The 16,262-nt window shown below is 39.3% G+C and overlaps 1 protein-coding gene across 1 annotated transcript in view; it reads left to right on the forward strand.

Moving 5' to 3' along the window:
• OXR1 (oxidation resistance 1) overlaps positions 1-16,262 on the forward strand; it is a 543,504-nt gene that overhangs the window by 93,427 nt on the left and 433,815 nt on the right. Inside the window, exon 2 of the mRNA XM_044928605.2 lies at positions 5,127-5,391. Within this exon, the coding sequence (XP_044784540.1) occupies positions 5,369-5,391 (23 nt within the window). The 5' untranslated portion in view covers positions 5,127-5,368. The remainder of the gene's footprint in view (positions 1-5,126; positions 5,392-16,262) is intronic.

The raw sequence follows: 16,262 nt of genomic DNA on the forward strand, positions 1-16,262 counted from the left end.
CTCTGTCCATGGGATTCTCCAGGCAAGAATACTGGAGTGGGTTGCCATTTCCTTCTCCAAGGGATCTTCCTGACCCAGGCATCGAACCCGGGTCTCCTGTATTGCAAGCAGATAATTTAACAACTGAGCTACGAGGGAAGCCGAAAAAAAAAATAGCTTTGACTATACAGACCTTTGTGGGCAAAGTGATGTCTCTACTTTTTAATATGCTATCTAGGTTTTTCATAGCTTTCCTTGCAAGAAACAAGTGTCTTTTAATTGCCTGCGGTCACTGTCCACAGTGATTTTGGAGACCAAGAAAATAAAATCTGTCACTGCTTGCACTTTTCCCCCATCTATTTGCCATGATGGGCCTGCATGCCATGATCTTAACTTTTTGAATGTTGAGTTTTAAGTCAGCTTTTTCATTGTCCTTTTCACCCTCCTAAGAGGATATTTAATTTTGCTTCAATTTCTGTGATTAGTGTTATCATCTGCATACCTGAGATTGTTGATATTTTCCCCTGCAATCTTAATTCCAGCTTGTGATTCATCCAGCCTGGCATTTCGCATGATGTACTCTGCAAACAAGTTAAGCAAGCAGAATAACAATATACAGCCTTGATGTACTCCTTTCCTGATTTGGAACCAGTCTATTGTTCCATGTCCGGTTCCAACTGTTGCTTCTTGACTTTTATATATATTTCTCAGGAGACAGGTAAAGTAGTCTGATATTCTCATCTCTTGAAGAATTTTTCACAGTTTGTTTTGATCCACACAAAGATTTTAGCATAGTCAGTGAAGCAAAAGTAGATGTTTTTCTGGAACTCTATTGCTTTTTCTATGATCCAAAGGATATTGACAATTTGATCTCCAGTTCCTCTGCCTCTGAAACCCACCATGTACATCTGGGAGTTCTTGATTCAGGTCCTGCTAAAGCCTAGCTTGAAGGATTTTGAGCATCATTTTACTAGCATGTGAAACAAGAGCAATCATATAGTAATTTGAACATTCTTTGGCATTTCCCTTCTTTGGGATTGGAATGAAAACTAACTTTGCCAGTCCTGTGGCCACTGAGTTCTCCAAGTTTTCTGACATTTTTAGGGCAGCATTTTAGCAGCATTATCTTTTAGGATTTGAAATAGCTCAGCTGGAATTCTATCACCTCTACTAGCTTTGTTTGTAGTGAGCTTCCTAAGGCACACTTCACACTACAGAATGTCTGGTTCTAGGTGAGTGACCTCGCTATCGTGGTTATCTGGGTCATTAAGACCTTCTTGTATAGTTCTGATGTGTATTCTTGTCACTTCTTTATCTCTTCTGCTTCTGTTAGATCCTTACCATTTCTGTCCTTCATCTTGCCCATCCTTGCATAAAATGTTCCCTTTATATCTCCAAGTTTCTTGAAGAGATTTCTAGTCTTAACCATTCTCTTGGTTTCCTCTATTTCTCTGCATTATTGAATAGAGATCAGGCAAACCGTATTGACAGAAACCAGAAATTTAGAAGAGTAGTTTTCCTGGTGTTCTGACACATTTTTCCACTGAACGCTTACAAGGGCAGTATTTTTGTGCTGACTAATATTTCACTGAACCTAATAGCTGATTTCACAGGCCTGACTTTTGCTTGTTTACTCATTATTTTCTTTAATGATGTCCCTCAGTGCAATATCTTGGCAAAACCCCAAAGTATAATTCAGTAAGCATAATTTAGTTATGTATTGAAATAATAACATCCAGATATATTACATCTCTCTAAAGATAGAATTAAGAATTTCTAGAAGGATGAATTGTGTCAGACAGTATTACATACATTTTTGGGGGAGAGGAGGGGGCAATAACCAAACCCTTGATAAGACTCAGTGAATATAAATTATGAGCATTTGCAGTTACCAGTTTGAGGAGGAGAATGTCAAGTTCTTGTATCTTTAGTAAACATAGTTCAGTTCAGTTCAGTCGCTCAGTCATGTCCGACTCTTTGTGACCCATATAAGCCCCCATATATTTTAACAATTAACCATGGGCAGGATGTACTTGAAACCTTCTTGGCATGTAAGATGATTTAGGATATAGACTTGCCAGCTGCTTACTCTGCTGGTAGTCAGAATCTCTTACAATTAGAATGTTAGAATTATGGTACTTTCTCTATTCTGCTATAGAGCAATTTTTAGAGTATATTTTATCTTACTTTTTATATGGTTTCTCTGTTAGACAGTGAACTCTTTCTGAGCAAAGACTGTATTTTATTAATCTTTGTGTCCTTAGTTAAGGCTTGGTAAATAGTAGGGCACAGAAAACATTTTATTGATTCTATGAATGACTTAAGAAAACTGAGGAAGCTTGATATTTAAAATTATATATAAAATATGTAAAATTACCCATGAACATGAATCATTTCCACTTCCCCTCTGTCCCATTTTTGCCACTTTGCAGTTCAGTTCAGTCAGTTCAGTCGCTCAGTCGTGTCTGACTCTTTGCGACCCCATGAACTGCAGCACACCGGGCCTCCCTGTCCATCACCAACTCCCGGAGTCCACCCAAACCCATGTCCATTGTGTCGGTGATGCCATCCAGCCATCTCATCCTCCATCATCCCCTTCTCCTCCTACCCTCAATCTTTCCCAGCATGAGGGTCTTTTCAAATGAGTCAGCTCTTCACATCAGGTGGTCAAAGTATTGGAGTTTCAGCTTCAGCATCATTCCCTCCAAAGAAATCCCAGGGCTGATCTCCTTCAGAATGGACTGGTTGGATCTCCTTGCAGTCCAAGGGATTCTCAAGAGTCTTCTCCAACACCACTGTTCAAAAGCATCAATTCTTCAGTGCTCAGCTTTCTTTATAGTCCAACTCTCACATCCATACATGACCACTGGAAAAACCATAGCCTTGACTAGATGGACCTTTGGTGGCAAAGTAATGTCTCTGCTTTTTAATATGGTGTCTATGTTGGTCATAACTCTCCTTCCAAGAAGCAAGAATCTTTTAATTTCATGGCTGCAATCACCATCCACAGTGATTTTGGAGCCCCCCCAAATAAAGTCAGCCACTGTTTCCACTGTTTCCCCATCTATTTGCCATGAAGTGATGGGACCAGATGCCATGATCTTTGTTTTCTGAATGTTGAGCTTTAAGCCAACTTTTTCACTCTCCTCTTTCACTTTCATCAAGAGGCTCTTTAGTTCTTCTTCACTTTCTGCCATAAGGGTGGTGTCATCTGGATATCTGAGGTGATTGATATTTCTCCCGGCAATCTTGATTCCAGCTTGTGCTTCTTCCAGCCCAGCGTTTCTCATGATGTGCTCTGCATAGAAGTTAAATAAGCAGGGTGACAATATACAGCCTTGACGTACTCCTTTTCCTATTTGGAACCAGTCTGTTGTTCCATGTCCAGTTCTAACTGTTGCTTCCTGACCTGCATACAGGTTTCTCAAAGGCAGGTCAGGTGGTCTGGTATTCCCATCTCTTTCAGAATTTTCCACAGTTTATTGTGATCCACACAGTCAAAGGCTTTGCCATACATCATAAAATATTGGGGGTCAAGATCACAGAATCTCAAACATGATGGCAGACAGTGCTAGTTTTCTCTCAAGGCCCACTCTGCCCACCCCACTTGCTTTCTCATAGACACCTTGATTTGTGACTAAACAGAGGATTGTCCAGAATAATGGCTGCATTTTCTAGTCTCCCTTAGACTAGAAATGGTCATGTGACTACATTCCAGCCAATTAAATGCAAGTTGAAATTTCATGTGTAAATCTTAGGATGCATCCTTATTTCCTTCTTCCTCTTTTCTGCCAGCTGGGCCCAGACACTCTCCCTAGAGTCAGCAGCCAGTTAGAGCATGATGGGGACCATCTGTTGAGAATGGTGAAACGAAAAAGGAGCCTGCATACCTGGTATCCATGAAGTTGCCATATCCACCTTGGCCTTCTTAAGACTCAAGATTGGTTTTCTATGAGAAAGGGACAAACTCTGTCTATTCTGTCACTTTAATTTTATTTTTTTTTTGAAACTTGCAACGAGATTTGATGGTATTAGTATGGGACATATTTTCCTTAGAAATCTTTCCAAAAATCTCTTAGTAGTGGGCTAGAAGCCCCTCTTCTGTATTCCCATACACTCTGTGTAAATTTTTCTTGCCCTATTTTATTATAATTATCTTTTTTATATTAAATATTTTTGATGGCAGAGACAATGTTTTATTCATGTGCCATTTGTCTTTATTCCTGAGCTCTACCTGCCACTGCTAAGTGGCTTCAGTCGTGTCCAACCCTGTACAACCCCATAGACGGCAGCCCACCAGGCTCCCCCATCCCTGGGATTCTCTAGGCAAGAATACTGGAGTGGGTTGCCATTTCCTTCTCCAATGCATGAAAGTGGAAAGTCAAAGTGAAGTTGCTCAGTTGCGTCCGACTCTTAGTGACCCCATGGACTGCAGCCTACCAGGCTCCTCCGTCCATGGGATTTTCCAGGCAAGAGTACTGGAGTGGGTTGCCATTGCCTTCTCCAAGTTACTCTTCTCCAAGGGCTCTACCTAAGATAGCCTAAACATACATATTATATGTTCAATGAATGTTTGTCAACAGATTTATGACCTGAACTAATGAAAGAGCCTAACGTAGTACCATGGAGTTAATTGTACCCTAAGAAAATTTTGGTTCGAAATCATAGAACATTGTACACAGTAAATGCTCCAAAAAATGTATGGAAATGTTTGTTACCTAAAAACATGCTGGTTACCTCCCATGTGTTACTCAGTATAAATTCTTATTTGTTCAGACGTAGTAATGAATGATTTTTTACTAAAACTTTGGATATAACAACAATTTGTGCCAAGGAACTCTCTTTTTCAGTATCTGCTATGAGCTAATCAATATCTTGATCTTTTTTATCACAAGTGTATAAAACTGATTTGTAGCACATAACTGATTGACCCTAATGGGAAAAAAATTCAGTGCCTCTAAAATACAGTCTGTTCCCTCTGTATTTTCTGCTTCAGAGAATTGACAGTTTATTAATCTTTCACTCACTTTATTTTCCAGAAAAAGCGTTCAGTTTATTATGAACTTGGTTTAATTTTCTTTGGTTTATGAGTGTCTTAACATTTGAACTAGGTACTAAAGATACTGTTTTCTTCCTTTTCTTTCCAGGTTTTCTCAAAGTGTGAGTAAATAAGTGGTTTGTGCATCATTGTGGTAGCAAAGCTAAAATTCCTGACGGTCTTGTCTACTTGACCTGCTGCTGCTGCTGCTGCTGCTAAGTCGCTTCAGTCGTGTCTGACTCTGTGCGACCCCATAGACGGCAGCCCACCAGGCTCCTACTTGACCTACTCATTCCCTACTTTGAAACCAAGAGAAGACTGTGCCACAAGACTCCTCCAGAAATTGCTGCAATGTCTGTAACTAATTTATCATGGTAAGTGAATGACTTCCTAACTTTAAATTCAAATATATATATATCATGAAACAACATTTTATAAGTTCTGTGGTCAGAACTCAAAGAGGGAGAGAACTTAAAAATCTGTTTTCAAGAGATTGTTGTCCTATATTAGGGTGAAGGAAGCAACCTGGAATTAAAGTTTGACACGTTCAGCACCAGGGGATCTGGGGACTCTGGGAAGGGTTCAAGCCTGCCACTGAATTCCAATAATATCCAGTGCCATTCTTTCTCTCACACTTAGGGGAAGAGAAGGATGGGAATAAAATAGGCTTTCAGTGTTCCTCTCTGCTGTCATATTCCCAGATTCAGGTCTCATAAGCTGTAAGGGTGTCTCTAAGGGTGGGATAGACATTTTCTCATCAATACTTTCCTTCAGGCCTTCTATTTCAATAGATCTAACCAAATTAAACTAAATGGAACTTAAAAAGAAACTTTTTAAATAGATTCATGTCTCTAAATAGCTGACATTCAGAATAATCTTTGACTTATACTTCATTTAAAAGCTGTTTGTGGTTTTTAAAAAGCATGAAGATGTTTTTCTGGCAAATAATCAACAACTTTTATGGCAATGAAGAGCAGTACTAGTATGGATGAATTTGATGGCATTTTACTGAACTTTGGGGTTTTCTTCTGTAGATTAAGAGCTGGATAAGTGATACTATACAAATTCACAGTATTCAGTATGTGGATGTCAGAAAAATCTGGTAATCTTTTCTGTTTCCTTGAGCCTATCTCATCCTTGTCTTCAATTTGTGCTGGCAACATAGATAGCCTCAGATTAAAGATGAGTTTCTGTGGTTTAACTGTGTGCATTTGTTTTTAGTTAAGTAAGCAGTTTCTTTAGGCAGAGCATAGGATCATTTGTTTAGAGCTGTGTTTCTGAAGGGCTTATTTTTATGGATGCCTTAGAATGTATTCTTTGATCCCTACTAGGTGCTAAGTATTTCAATTAAAAAAAAATTGAAGCTGAAATATATTCTGTAAAAATAAATGAAAAAGTATTTCAGGGGTGAATTATTTCTAAAAAATGTTTACTTTTATATTCTGATGAAAATAAAATTATCATTAAAATTTAAAAATTAAACAATTTCTGGAAAGCTTGTGAACCCCTTCAAACCCCTAGGAGATATTAAGGACACATCTTTTTAAAAGAATTACATCCCGGTGGCTTCTCTGGTGGTTCAAGGCTTAGGAACACATGTTGTAATCCAGGTGATACCAGTTTGACCCCTGTTCTGGGAATTTCCCACATGTTGTGGGGCACCCCTTAAGCCATGTGCCGCAACCACTGATCCTGCACTCTAGAACCAGTGAGCTGCAACTACTGAGCCCATGTGCCTAGAGCCCATGCTCAGCAGCCAAAGGAGCCACTGCAGAGCTGGAGCTTTCTTACAATTAGAGAAAGCCTGCACACAGCAACAAGGACCAGCAGAGCCAATAAATAAATTCATATTTTTTAAAAAAAGAAGAATTATACCACCTGGAAGACATGTGTGTTGGAGTTAAATCCTCAAAACAAAAATTGAATGCCAAAGAAAAAGAGGAGGAGGAAGGGAAAGGGACAGAGAAGGGGGAGAAAGAAGAGGTGTGGTGGGGGAGAAAAAGGAGGTGAGGTTGGGGAAATAGAAGATGAACAAGAAGCAGGAAAGGGAGAGGGAGATTAGAACACAGATATAATTATCTTATCTCAAGACAGGCTGTGGTGTGGCCTGCTTCGCAGAGTCGGGACGAGACCGACACTGGAGCCTGTCCTTGGTTTGCCCCTCAGTTAACAGATGCCTTGATGTGAGCTGGCGCTTTGACCGGGGGCCATCCAAAACACAACGAACTCCTCACCAACAGGGAGATGGGGTCCTGTGGTTCCAGTCCAGTTGTCCAGCGTGGCTCTTAGAATTTAGTGGATGTTCTAGAAATGTATGCTGTGTGAATGCGTGGAAAACATGCAAAGTAGGTAATTCAATGGCAAATTAATGTTTTTATTTGAAAAGAGAATTTAAAATTGTGAGAGTATCTTATAGAATTCATACGTCTGAAATTTGTTAGAATTCTTTCCATGTTAAAAGTTCAAATTTCACAGAAATAGTTCTTGGATATTTTCATGTGACAATACCCTTAATTCTGGCTACAACAGGTGCTCCATGCTGAATCTGTTTTTTTTTTTTGTTTTTTTTTTTTTACTTTTTTAGCTATTAGTTTTATTTTATTTTTTTAATTTTATTTTATTTTTAAACTTTTCATAATTGTATCTTATAGGAAACTCTGAACTTGTTTCACCAGTGTCACCCCTTCATACGCTTATGTGCCATTTGGTACTTCCATTCTGCCTCTTAGAATTTGGGCTCCTCACATACTGGCAAGAAAGAAGCATGGAAAGGAAATCTAAGATGTACAAAACAAATCGCTAATTTATCTCACTTGTACCCGGTTTATTTATTTATTTATTCTTGCAGGCCATACCCCATGGCACATGGGATCTCAGTTCCCTAACCAGGAATCAAATCTGCACCCCTGGCCTTGGAAAGCACAGACCACCAGGGAAGTCCCTACACCCAGTTTAGAAATCATTAATCTTCTTTTTCACATTAACCTTTGTAAATCATCCATATGTCCTAACATTTCTAATCTACAATTTGGGGAATATTATCTTATAAATATTTGAATATATATAGATGCATAGTAACTCATCAATTCTCTATGGAAATTTCTCTCAGGGCTACATTAATTTAGTGAAATAGGGTCTGGCTCTCTGTTTTGAAATCCAGAAACTAAGACGTGAAAATATTGACTGCCATTGGAAAATAAACTGGGTTGCCAGACTACTAACTGAAAATAAGATACGTGTATAACTTTTAAGTGTGCAGACTGCTTTCTTTGGCCTGAGGAGTGCACCCTCTTAACTGTTGTAGAAAACTATCTGGGAACCTAAAGCGGAAGTTTGGCTGAGGTCGTATCATCATGGAAAGGAGAGTTACATGCTTCCAGTGTTCAAAGGAAACAGAGTTGGCGTGCCCGACACTAAGGGATGTGTCTGCCAGACACCACCATCTGTTTCCCAGGGCAGCTTCTTCATGGCTAGGAGTTACAGTAACACTGTCAGTGTTCATCACTCTGATTCTTCTGTTCCAGGTCTGCTGGACTCTCCTTGGGTTGACTTTCTCATTAATATTAGCACTGGGCTTATAGCCAAAACTTCCTTCAGTCTGTGAAGAGTTTGATCTGCCTACTAAGATGTTATGCATACCTAACCATAACCATGTGTTGATTTTAAAATTTAACTTTGAGGATTAATGGGAGAAGGGATGCCTAATTGTGTTCCCTACATGTAACCTGGGATTTAGAAAATATAGGTTAAGATACTTACATTCATGTTTACAACTATCCAAGCAATACTCCTAGCTTTGAAATACAAGTATAAGAAAAATATCTTTTTACATGTTAAAATTGAAATGATTACTTTCTCTAGAAGTTATGTGTGTGATCTTTGAAAAAAAATAAAATAATTTGACTCTTTCATGCAGAATCTCAAAGAGAAAAACCATCTAGGAAGGTTCCAAGTTTCTGAGAGACTATGCAATATTAGGGCTTCCCTGGTGACTCAGGCAGTAAAGAATCCGCCTGCAATACAGGAGACCCAGATTTGATCCCTGGACTGGGAAGATCCCTTGGAGAAGGAAATGGCAACCCACTCCAGTTTTCTTGCTTGGAGAATTCCATAGACAGAGGAGCCTGGCGGGCTATAGGCAGGGGTCTCAAAGAGTCGGACACAACCGAGCCACTAATACTTTCAGTTTTATGCAGTGTCAAAGAGTGGTGGGAATCAGTTACAAGTCACACAGGGAGATACAACAGATGTTTCATGAATCCTCTTCTTGTCTTTAGTAAATAATTACCAAAGGGAGGCAATGATGGAGTTGACACTGGTTGAGACAGAGACAGAGAGATGTACAGAATCAATTGCAGGCATCCATGGACAGGTGAGAGGTGTCAAGCTATGACCTGAGGAGGGGTAAGAATGGTTTCTGGTAGCTGAGACAATTAGCAAGAGACATGAGGAGGCAGGAAGAATTGAAAAAGGGTCCTATGTCTGTAGCACAAAGGGGGAAATGGTACAATGCTGAGGGGTGCTTGGAAGGACTTTCAGTGCTTCCTTTTCTGATAATCATCCTGGATTCCTCCTTTCAAAAATATTTTTTAAAAATATGTATATATATGTGTGTGTATATATATACATAAATAACACATATAAATACTTTATATGTACATATATGTAATGTTTTTAAACATATAATGTTTACAGTATGCAATCTAAGTAAATATTATCAAGAATGAACATTTACATGGTAGTTACCATGTACTAGGCACTTTTTAAAAAAATACTTTGTCCACATACTCCTCCCAGCAACCATCTTAGGAATGTAATATTGTTATTTACATTTTTACAGATGGAAAAGTGAGGTGCAGAAAGTTAAGTAAATGACCCAGTATGATACAGTCACTAAGTAGCAAAGTTAGGAAGTGAAGGTGGACAGCCATCTGATGCTCCTAACCACTCAACTACCCAAGTAAAACCCAAACCGTCAGTGTCAAAACAGTATCCTAGCTCTGTGCTTGTGGCTTCAAGCCAAGTGCCCTAGCTCCCATCTCCAACCAGAACGTTCCCCTTAATTTCGTTTGTAGAGATATCCTGGAGCCTCTCTCCAGGAAGGAAGGGAGTGTGTGGACCAGGAGCACTAGCAGGCATTAGCAGTCATTTGGAAGGTAGGATGTGGGGTCAGGGAATAAGCCCCCTAATTTCCAAGGGGTGGTAAGGAGGTTATTGCTGGAAGAAACTTAGTTGAATTTTCAAAATTCTGTAGAATTAGCTACCTAAACTACTAAATGTAAACCTTAGTTCTATTTGTTACGTTATAGGCTAGAAATTGCCTGGTTTTCAGCAGGATACAAAAGAAGCACAACAGAAAGATACCAGCCCTTTGCTGTAAGTCAGCTGATGTGGCTCTCCAACTGTCCATCTCATAATGACCCTCCACTACTAAGTCTGATACTTTCTACTCCCCCAGCTCTCTTGCACTCTCAGCTTCCAGTATTTTCTTGTTGCTGTGCATACATGGGCCAGAAGAGCGATTCCAATAGTGGCTCAGCTAACTTCGCCATGTGACACCTATTTTACCCCCAAAGTATGTTTCAGTGTGCAAATGCCTACACACTGGAGTCTTTGTCCCATGCTCTCTTAAAGACTTTATGACATCTGGCAGAGGTAAAGGTAATTCATCTAGAGCCAGATAGTGGAGGCTAGAGGGCAGTGGATGAAAGTGACAAGCTATATAGGCAGTCAGAATCTGCTGAGCACCTGTTATGTGCCACGTGCTGTGCTCTGTGTTAAACACAGGGAAGTGTTGGTAAAAAGCGATCACTGGTCTTAGAGGAGCTTAGCGTTTGGCCAGGAAAACTAACTGAGGTTGACCCTAGAACAGCACAGGTTCAGGTTTGAGCTGCCCAGTTCAGTCGCTCAGTTGTGTCTGACTCTTTGCGACCCCATGGACTGTAGCACACCAGGCTTCCCTGTCCACCACCAACTCCCAGAGCTTGCTGAAACTCATGTCCATCAAGTCAGTGATGTCACCCAACCATCTCATCCTCTGTTGTCCCCTTCTCCTCCTGCCTTCAATCTTCCCCAGCATGAGGGTCTTTTCCAGTGAGTCAGTTCTTCGCATCAGGTGGCCAAAGTATTGAAGTTTCAGCTTCAGAATTCATCCTTCCAATGAGTATTCAGGACTGATTTCCTTTAGGATGGACTGGTTGGATCTCCTTGCAGTCCAAGAGATTCTCAAGAGTCTTCTCCAACACCACAGATCAAAAGCATCAGTTCTTCGGCGCTCAGCTTTCTTCACAGTCCAACTCTCACATCCATACATGACTACTGGAAAAACCATAGCCTTGACTACACGGACCTTTGTTGGCAAAGTAATGTCTCTGCTTTTTAACATCCTGTCTAGGTTGGTCATAGCTTTTCTTCCAAGGAGCAAGCGTCTTTTAATTTCATGGCTGCAATCACCATCTGCAGTGATTTTGGAGCCAAGAAAATAAAGTCTCTCACTGTTTCCACTATTTTCCCATCTATTTGCCATGAAGTGATGGACCAGATGCCGTGATCTTTGTTTTCTGAATGTTGAGTTTTAAGCCAACTTTTTCACTTTCATCAAGAGGCTCTTTAGTTCTTCTTCACTTTCTTCCATAAGTGTGGTGTCATCTGCATATCTAAGGTCATTGATATTTTTCCCAGCAATCTTGATTCCAGCTTGTGCTTCCTCCAGCCCAGCGTTTCTCATGATGTACTCTGCATATAAGTTAAATAAGTAGGGTGACAATATACAAGCCTTGATGTACTCCTATCCTGATTTGGAACCAGTCTGTTGTTCCATGTCCAGTTCTAACTGTTGCTTCCTGACCTGCATACAGATTTCTCAGGAGGCAGGTCAGGTGGTCTGGTATTCCCATCTCTTTTAGAATTTTCCACAGTTTGTTTTGATCCACATAGTCAAAGGCTTTGGTGAAGTCAATAAAGCAGAAGTAGATGTTTTTCTGGAACTCTCTTGTTTTTTCTGTGATCCAGTGGATGGTGGCAATTTGATCTCTGGTTCCTCTGCCTTTTCTAAATCCAGCTTGAACATCTGGAAATTCATGGTTCATGTACTGTTGAACTGCTCAGGTTCACTTATATGCAGATTTTTTCAGTAAATATTTTGGCCTTCTATATATGCAGGTGCACAAACTCCAGGTGTACAGGCCACTGTGAGACTTGAGTGCACTGGATTTTGGTATCCTTGGCAGGTCATGGAACCAATCCCCCACAGATACTGAGGGACGACTGTAATCAAATAACTGATTTAATGTGATACGTGCTCTAAGAGTACGCCCAAGGTGTTTTGAAAATCAAAATGGAGATTTATTTTTTCCACTTGGAAATAAGTGGCTTAATTTTCAGAAATACAAATCCACCTCTTGCATTTATTTGTAAATATAAAGAAATAGGTTAATTACAGAGTCAAACACTATAGAAAATTACAAAGCAGAAATGAAAAGTGAACTGAATCCTACCATTCATAGAAAGCCACTGTTATAAATGCTGAGATATAGTCTTTCCTACATACACTCACATCTTTTTCAAAAAATGGACTCAAACCATACATGATCTTTGGCCATCTTCTGTTTTCACTGAATAGTTTCTGAAGTCGTCTCTCTCTTTGATAGAGATACGGTGACACCATCACATGTAAAGGCTGGTGAGGTTGTATGGCATTGTTGGGCTTAGTTGCTCAGTTGTGTCTGACTCTTTGAGACCCCATGGATGCAGCCTGGTCAGCTACAGTCCATGAGGATTCTCCAGGCAAGAATACTGGAGTGGGTTACTATGCTGTCCTCCAGGGGATCTTCCCAACCCAGGGATCAAACCCAGGTCTCCCGCATTGGAGGTGGATTCTTGGCAGTAGTGTTATTTATTTCAACCATGCAGGTTGGAATTTCATATGTTTAATAATTTTTTTTTAAATTTTACTCTTGTAAGTACTTCTCTTGAGACGAAATTTAGTCAGATATTGCTAGGTCACAAGGTACTGGGTTACGAGGTACTGCACCAATCAGGCAAGGCTCTACCTTATTGCTGCTCCTGGAGTTGCAGACCGGAGAAGGCAATGGTGACCCACTCCAGCACTCTTGCCTGGAAAATCCCACGGACGGAGGAGCCTGGTAGGCTGCAGTCCATGGGGTCGCGAACATTCAGACACGACTGAGCGATTTCACTTTCACTTTTCACTTTCATGCATTGGAGAAGGAAATGGCAACCCACTCCAGTGTTTTTGCCTGGAGAATCCCAGGGATGGGGGAGCCTGGTGGGCTGCCATCCATGGGGTCACACAGAGTCGGACATGACTGAAGCGACTTAGCAGCAGCAGCAACAGCAGGAGACATCAAGGTTATGGAAAAAATGTGAGATTTCTGAGAAAGTTCTTGTCAGCTCAACTCCTTTTTTATTTTAGAAAAGGACTCATCATATATGTTAATCCTTTCACCAGATGTAGTCCCTCATAAACATTGAAAATGTGCTGATAATTGTCAGAGAAGTTATTTTCTTACAGTTTACCAGTAGAATTTTATCAAAAGTCAACAAACTGTTCTATCATGAATGCCCATAGATTGGAAATATGACAAAAGTCTGAATTGTGTGAGTTACTAATATACTGACTAAGTTTAGAAGTGGTAAATGGTCTTTATTGGATATGCCTGTAGTATAAACTGCTATTATGAATGTTGTTAAGTTCAATAATGCTTTAATAGGAGATTAAAACTAGTTTGGATTATCTTCTTTATCCAGATACAGTGTGTTAGAATCCTATAATTGAGAAAGATATAAAATCTGATTTGTCAGGTTATTGACATTATTTATAATATTTTCACCTCAGTTTTTCTTTAATAAGTAATGAAGAAATGTATCATTTTATATCATTCTTTGGCACTTGCATTTAGGAGAAAAAATATTCTGGAGAGACGGAGCAGCCTGTTTATTCTAAGGCAGGGGGAGAAGGGGAATAATTAGGATCTTTCCTCAAAAATTGCCTTAGCCACTCTTCTGCAAACTTCTTGTCCTGTTTACATTGTTAAATGGTAGGCTCTCGTGGACAGGATTTGCAGTTGCAGAGAAAGTGGAGACTTGAATTGTCTCTGTTTTTGAAGGGATCAGAGCCCACAAGGGGAAAATATGGATAGGCAGAGATTGCAAGGAACGTTTTTACCCTGAGTTTTACAGTAAAGTTTGAAAGTCAATTGTCATCAGCCTAATATTGGAGAAGAGGAAAAAATAAAAAGCTAATACATAAATATTTATGTGTAATGCTTCAAACTAGAAAAAGAGACGAGAGCTTCTGAGTGATAGGAAAAGTTTAGTTGGTTATCTACTGTGTGTATTTCTCAGCACGGTAAGTGCATGTTGAATGAATGGCTAGTATATTCAGGCACTGGGAAGAAAGAGTGGGTTTGAGAGCCTAAACTTAATCTTCTTGTATGTGGGGATGTTCAGCTTGTGCAGTAGATCCAGAACATAGAAGAAAAGTAAGTTGAGTTTGAAAGTGTGAAACTGCTAGTCACTCACTTGTGTCTAACTCTCTGTGGCCCTGTGGACTGTAGCCCTCCAGGCTCCTCTGTCCATGGCATTCTCCAGGCGAGAATCCTGGAGTGGGTTGCCATTCCCTTCTCTAGGGGATCTTCCTGACCAAGAGATTGAACCTGATCTCTTGCGTTGCAGGCAGATTCAAGCAAATCACCTGGGAGAGAAAGATAAGAGAGGATAAAATAGCCAAAGTGGAAACTCAATGTGTCCCCCAAATTACACAATGCTTTATGTTATAGTGCAATGATTTGGATGAAAGTCAATTTACTGAATTCTGAAAAATTTCAGTATGTATTTCTGTTCATAATATGCTCTTTGAAATAGAAATCCCTTCATCATTAACATGATTAATGCTATCTTGATTCAGGAAACACTGTATTTTTAGAATCCTTGACCATTTTTGGCTTTGCGCTATGTATCTTTAGAAATAGCTTTTTAAAAATTTAGAGGAAACCTTCTTGATATTTTTCTCCATATATCTACCTCAGATTCTTTCTCTTTGGAATAAGAAAATAATTAGTGAAACAGAATGTTTTATTTTTATTCTTAAAAACCAGTGCCAACTAGACATGAATCACATTTTGAAGATAATTGTGTGGTAAGTTTTGGTCTGCTTGCAGGCAGTGCTTTTCTGTGGAGTTAATGAGTCTGGGGTTGCAGGTCCCATTCCCACAGGAGCCAATTAGTTTCACTCTTTGATGACCAAAGCCCACACCTGTAACTTTGACCAGCCCTCAAACTCGCCATTGGTCACAAGTCATAGAAATAGTAGATTGATCACCAAGTCACTATCAGTATCGGGGAAAAATGTAAACAGTAAAATCAAGTATGCCTCAGGGAATGATAATGGGTCACATGTATCATCTTCCTTTTGAATATCATCCAGGTTTATAAATACACTTCAAAATATGTCTTTTATCATTATCAGAGGAATCATAATTTCCTCTGTTGTGAAACAACTACAGTGAATAATGACAGAAATGTTTCCTTAGACTGTAGAGGTTTTAATGTAAAACTCAGCAGTCCATTAGTAACACCAACTATTTTGGGACTTGAGCAATTAAGGTAAAGATAGGTGGATGTTCTATGAAAAAACTTTTGTTAGTAAAATAATTATATAGGCTAAGTTAATGTTATTTGGAGCATGATCACAATTAAATTGTCAAATCTTAAATATCATTTGCCATTGGTGTACAAAATTTTCAAGAATTTTTTTATCCTGGTATATATCCCTCATGACTTTTTAAATGTTTGCTTATTGAGTTTTATTTGTTTGTTTTTTTTTCCTTGATTTTAAAAATATGAAGAGTTCAGTTTGACTTTTTAAAAATGTTATTTTACTGAAGTATAGTTGATTTATAATGTATTCATTTCTGCTGTGCAGTCAAGTGATTCAGTTTTATTTATATATAGATTTTTTTTTCTGTATTTTTTTTTCCATTATGCTTTTATCATAGGATATTGAATATGGTCCCCTGTGCTATGCAATAGGACTTTGTTGTTTATCCATTTTATATATAATGGTTTGCATCTTCTAATCCCAAACTCCCAATCCACTGCTTTTCTACCGCTCCCCAGTCCCTGGCAACCATTAGAATGTTCTCTGTGTCCGTGAGTCTATTTCTCTTTCATAGGTAAGTTGATTTGTGTCATGTTTTAGACTCCACATAGAGTAACATCATAG

The sequence above is a fragment of the Bubalus bubalis genome, chromosome 15 (assembly GCF_019923935.1).
Source record: "Bubalus bubalis isolate 160015118507 breed Murrah chromosome 15, NDDB_SH_1, whole genome shotgun sequence".
NCBI lineage: Eukaryota > Metazoa > Chordata > Mammalia > Artiodactyla > Bovidae > Bubalus > Bubalus bubalis.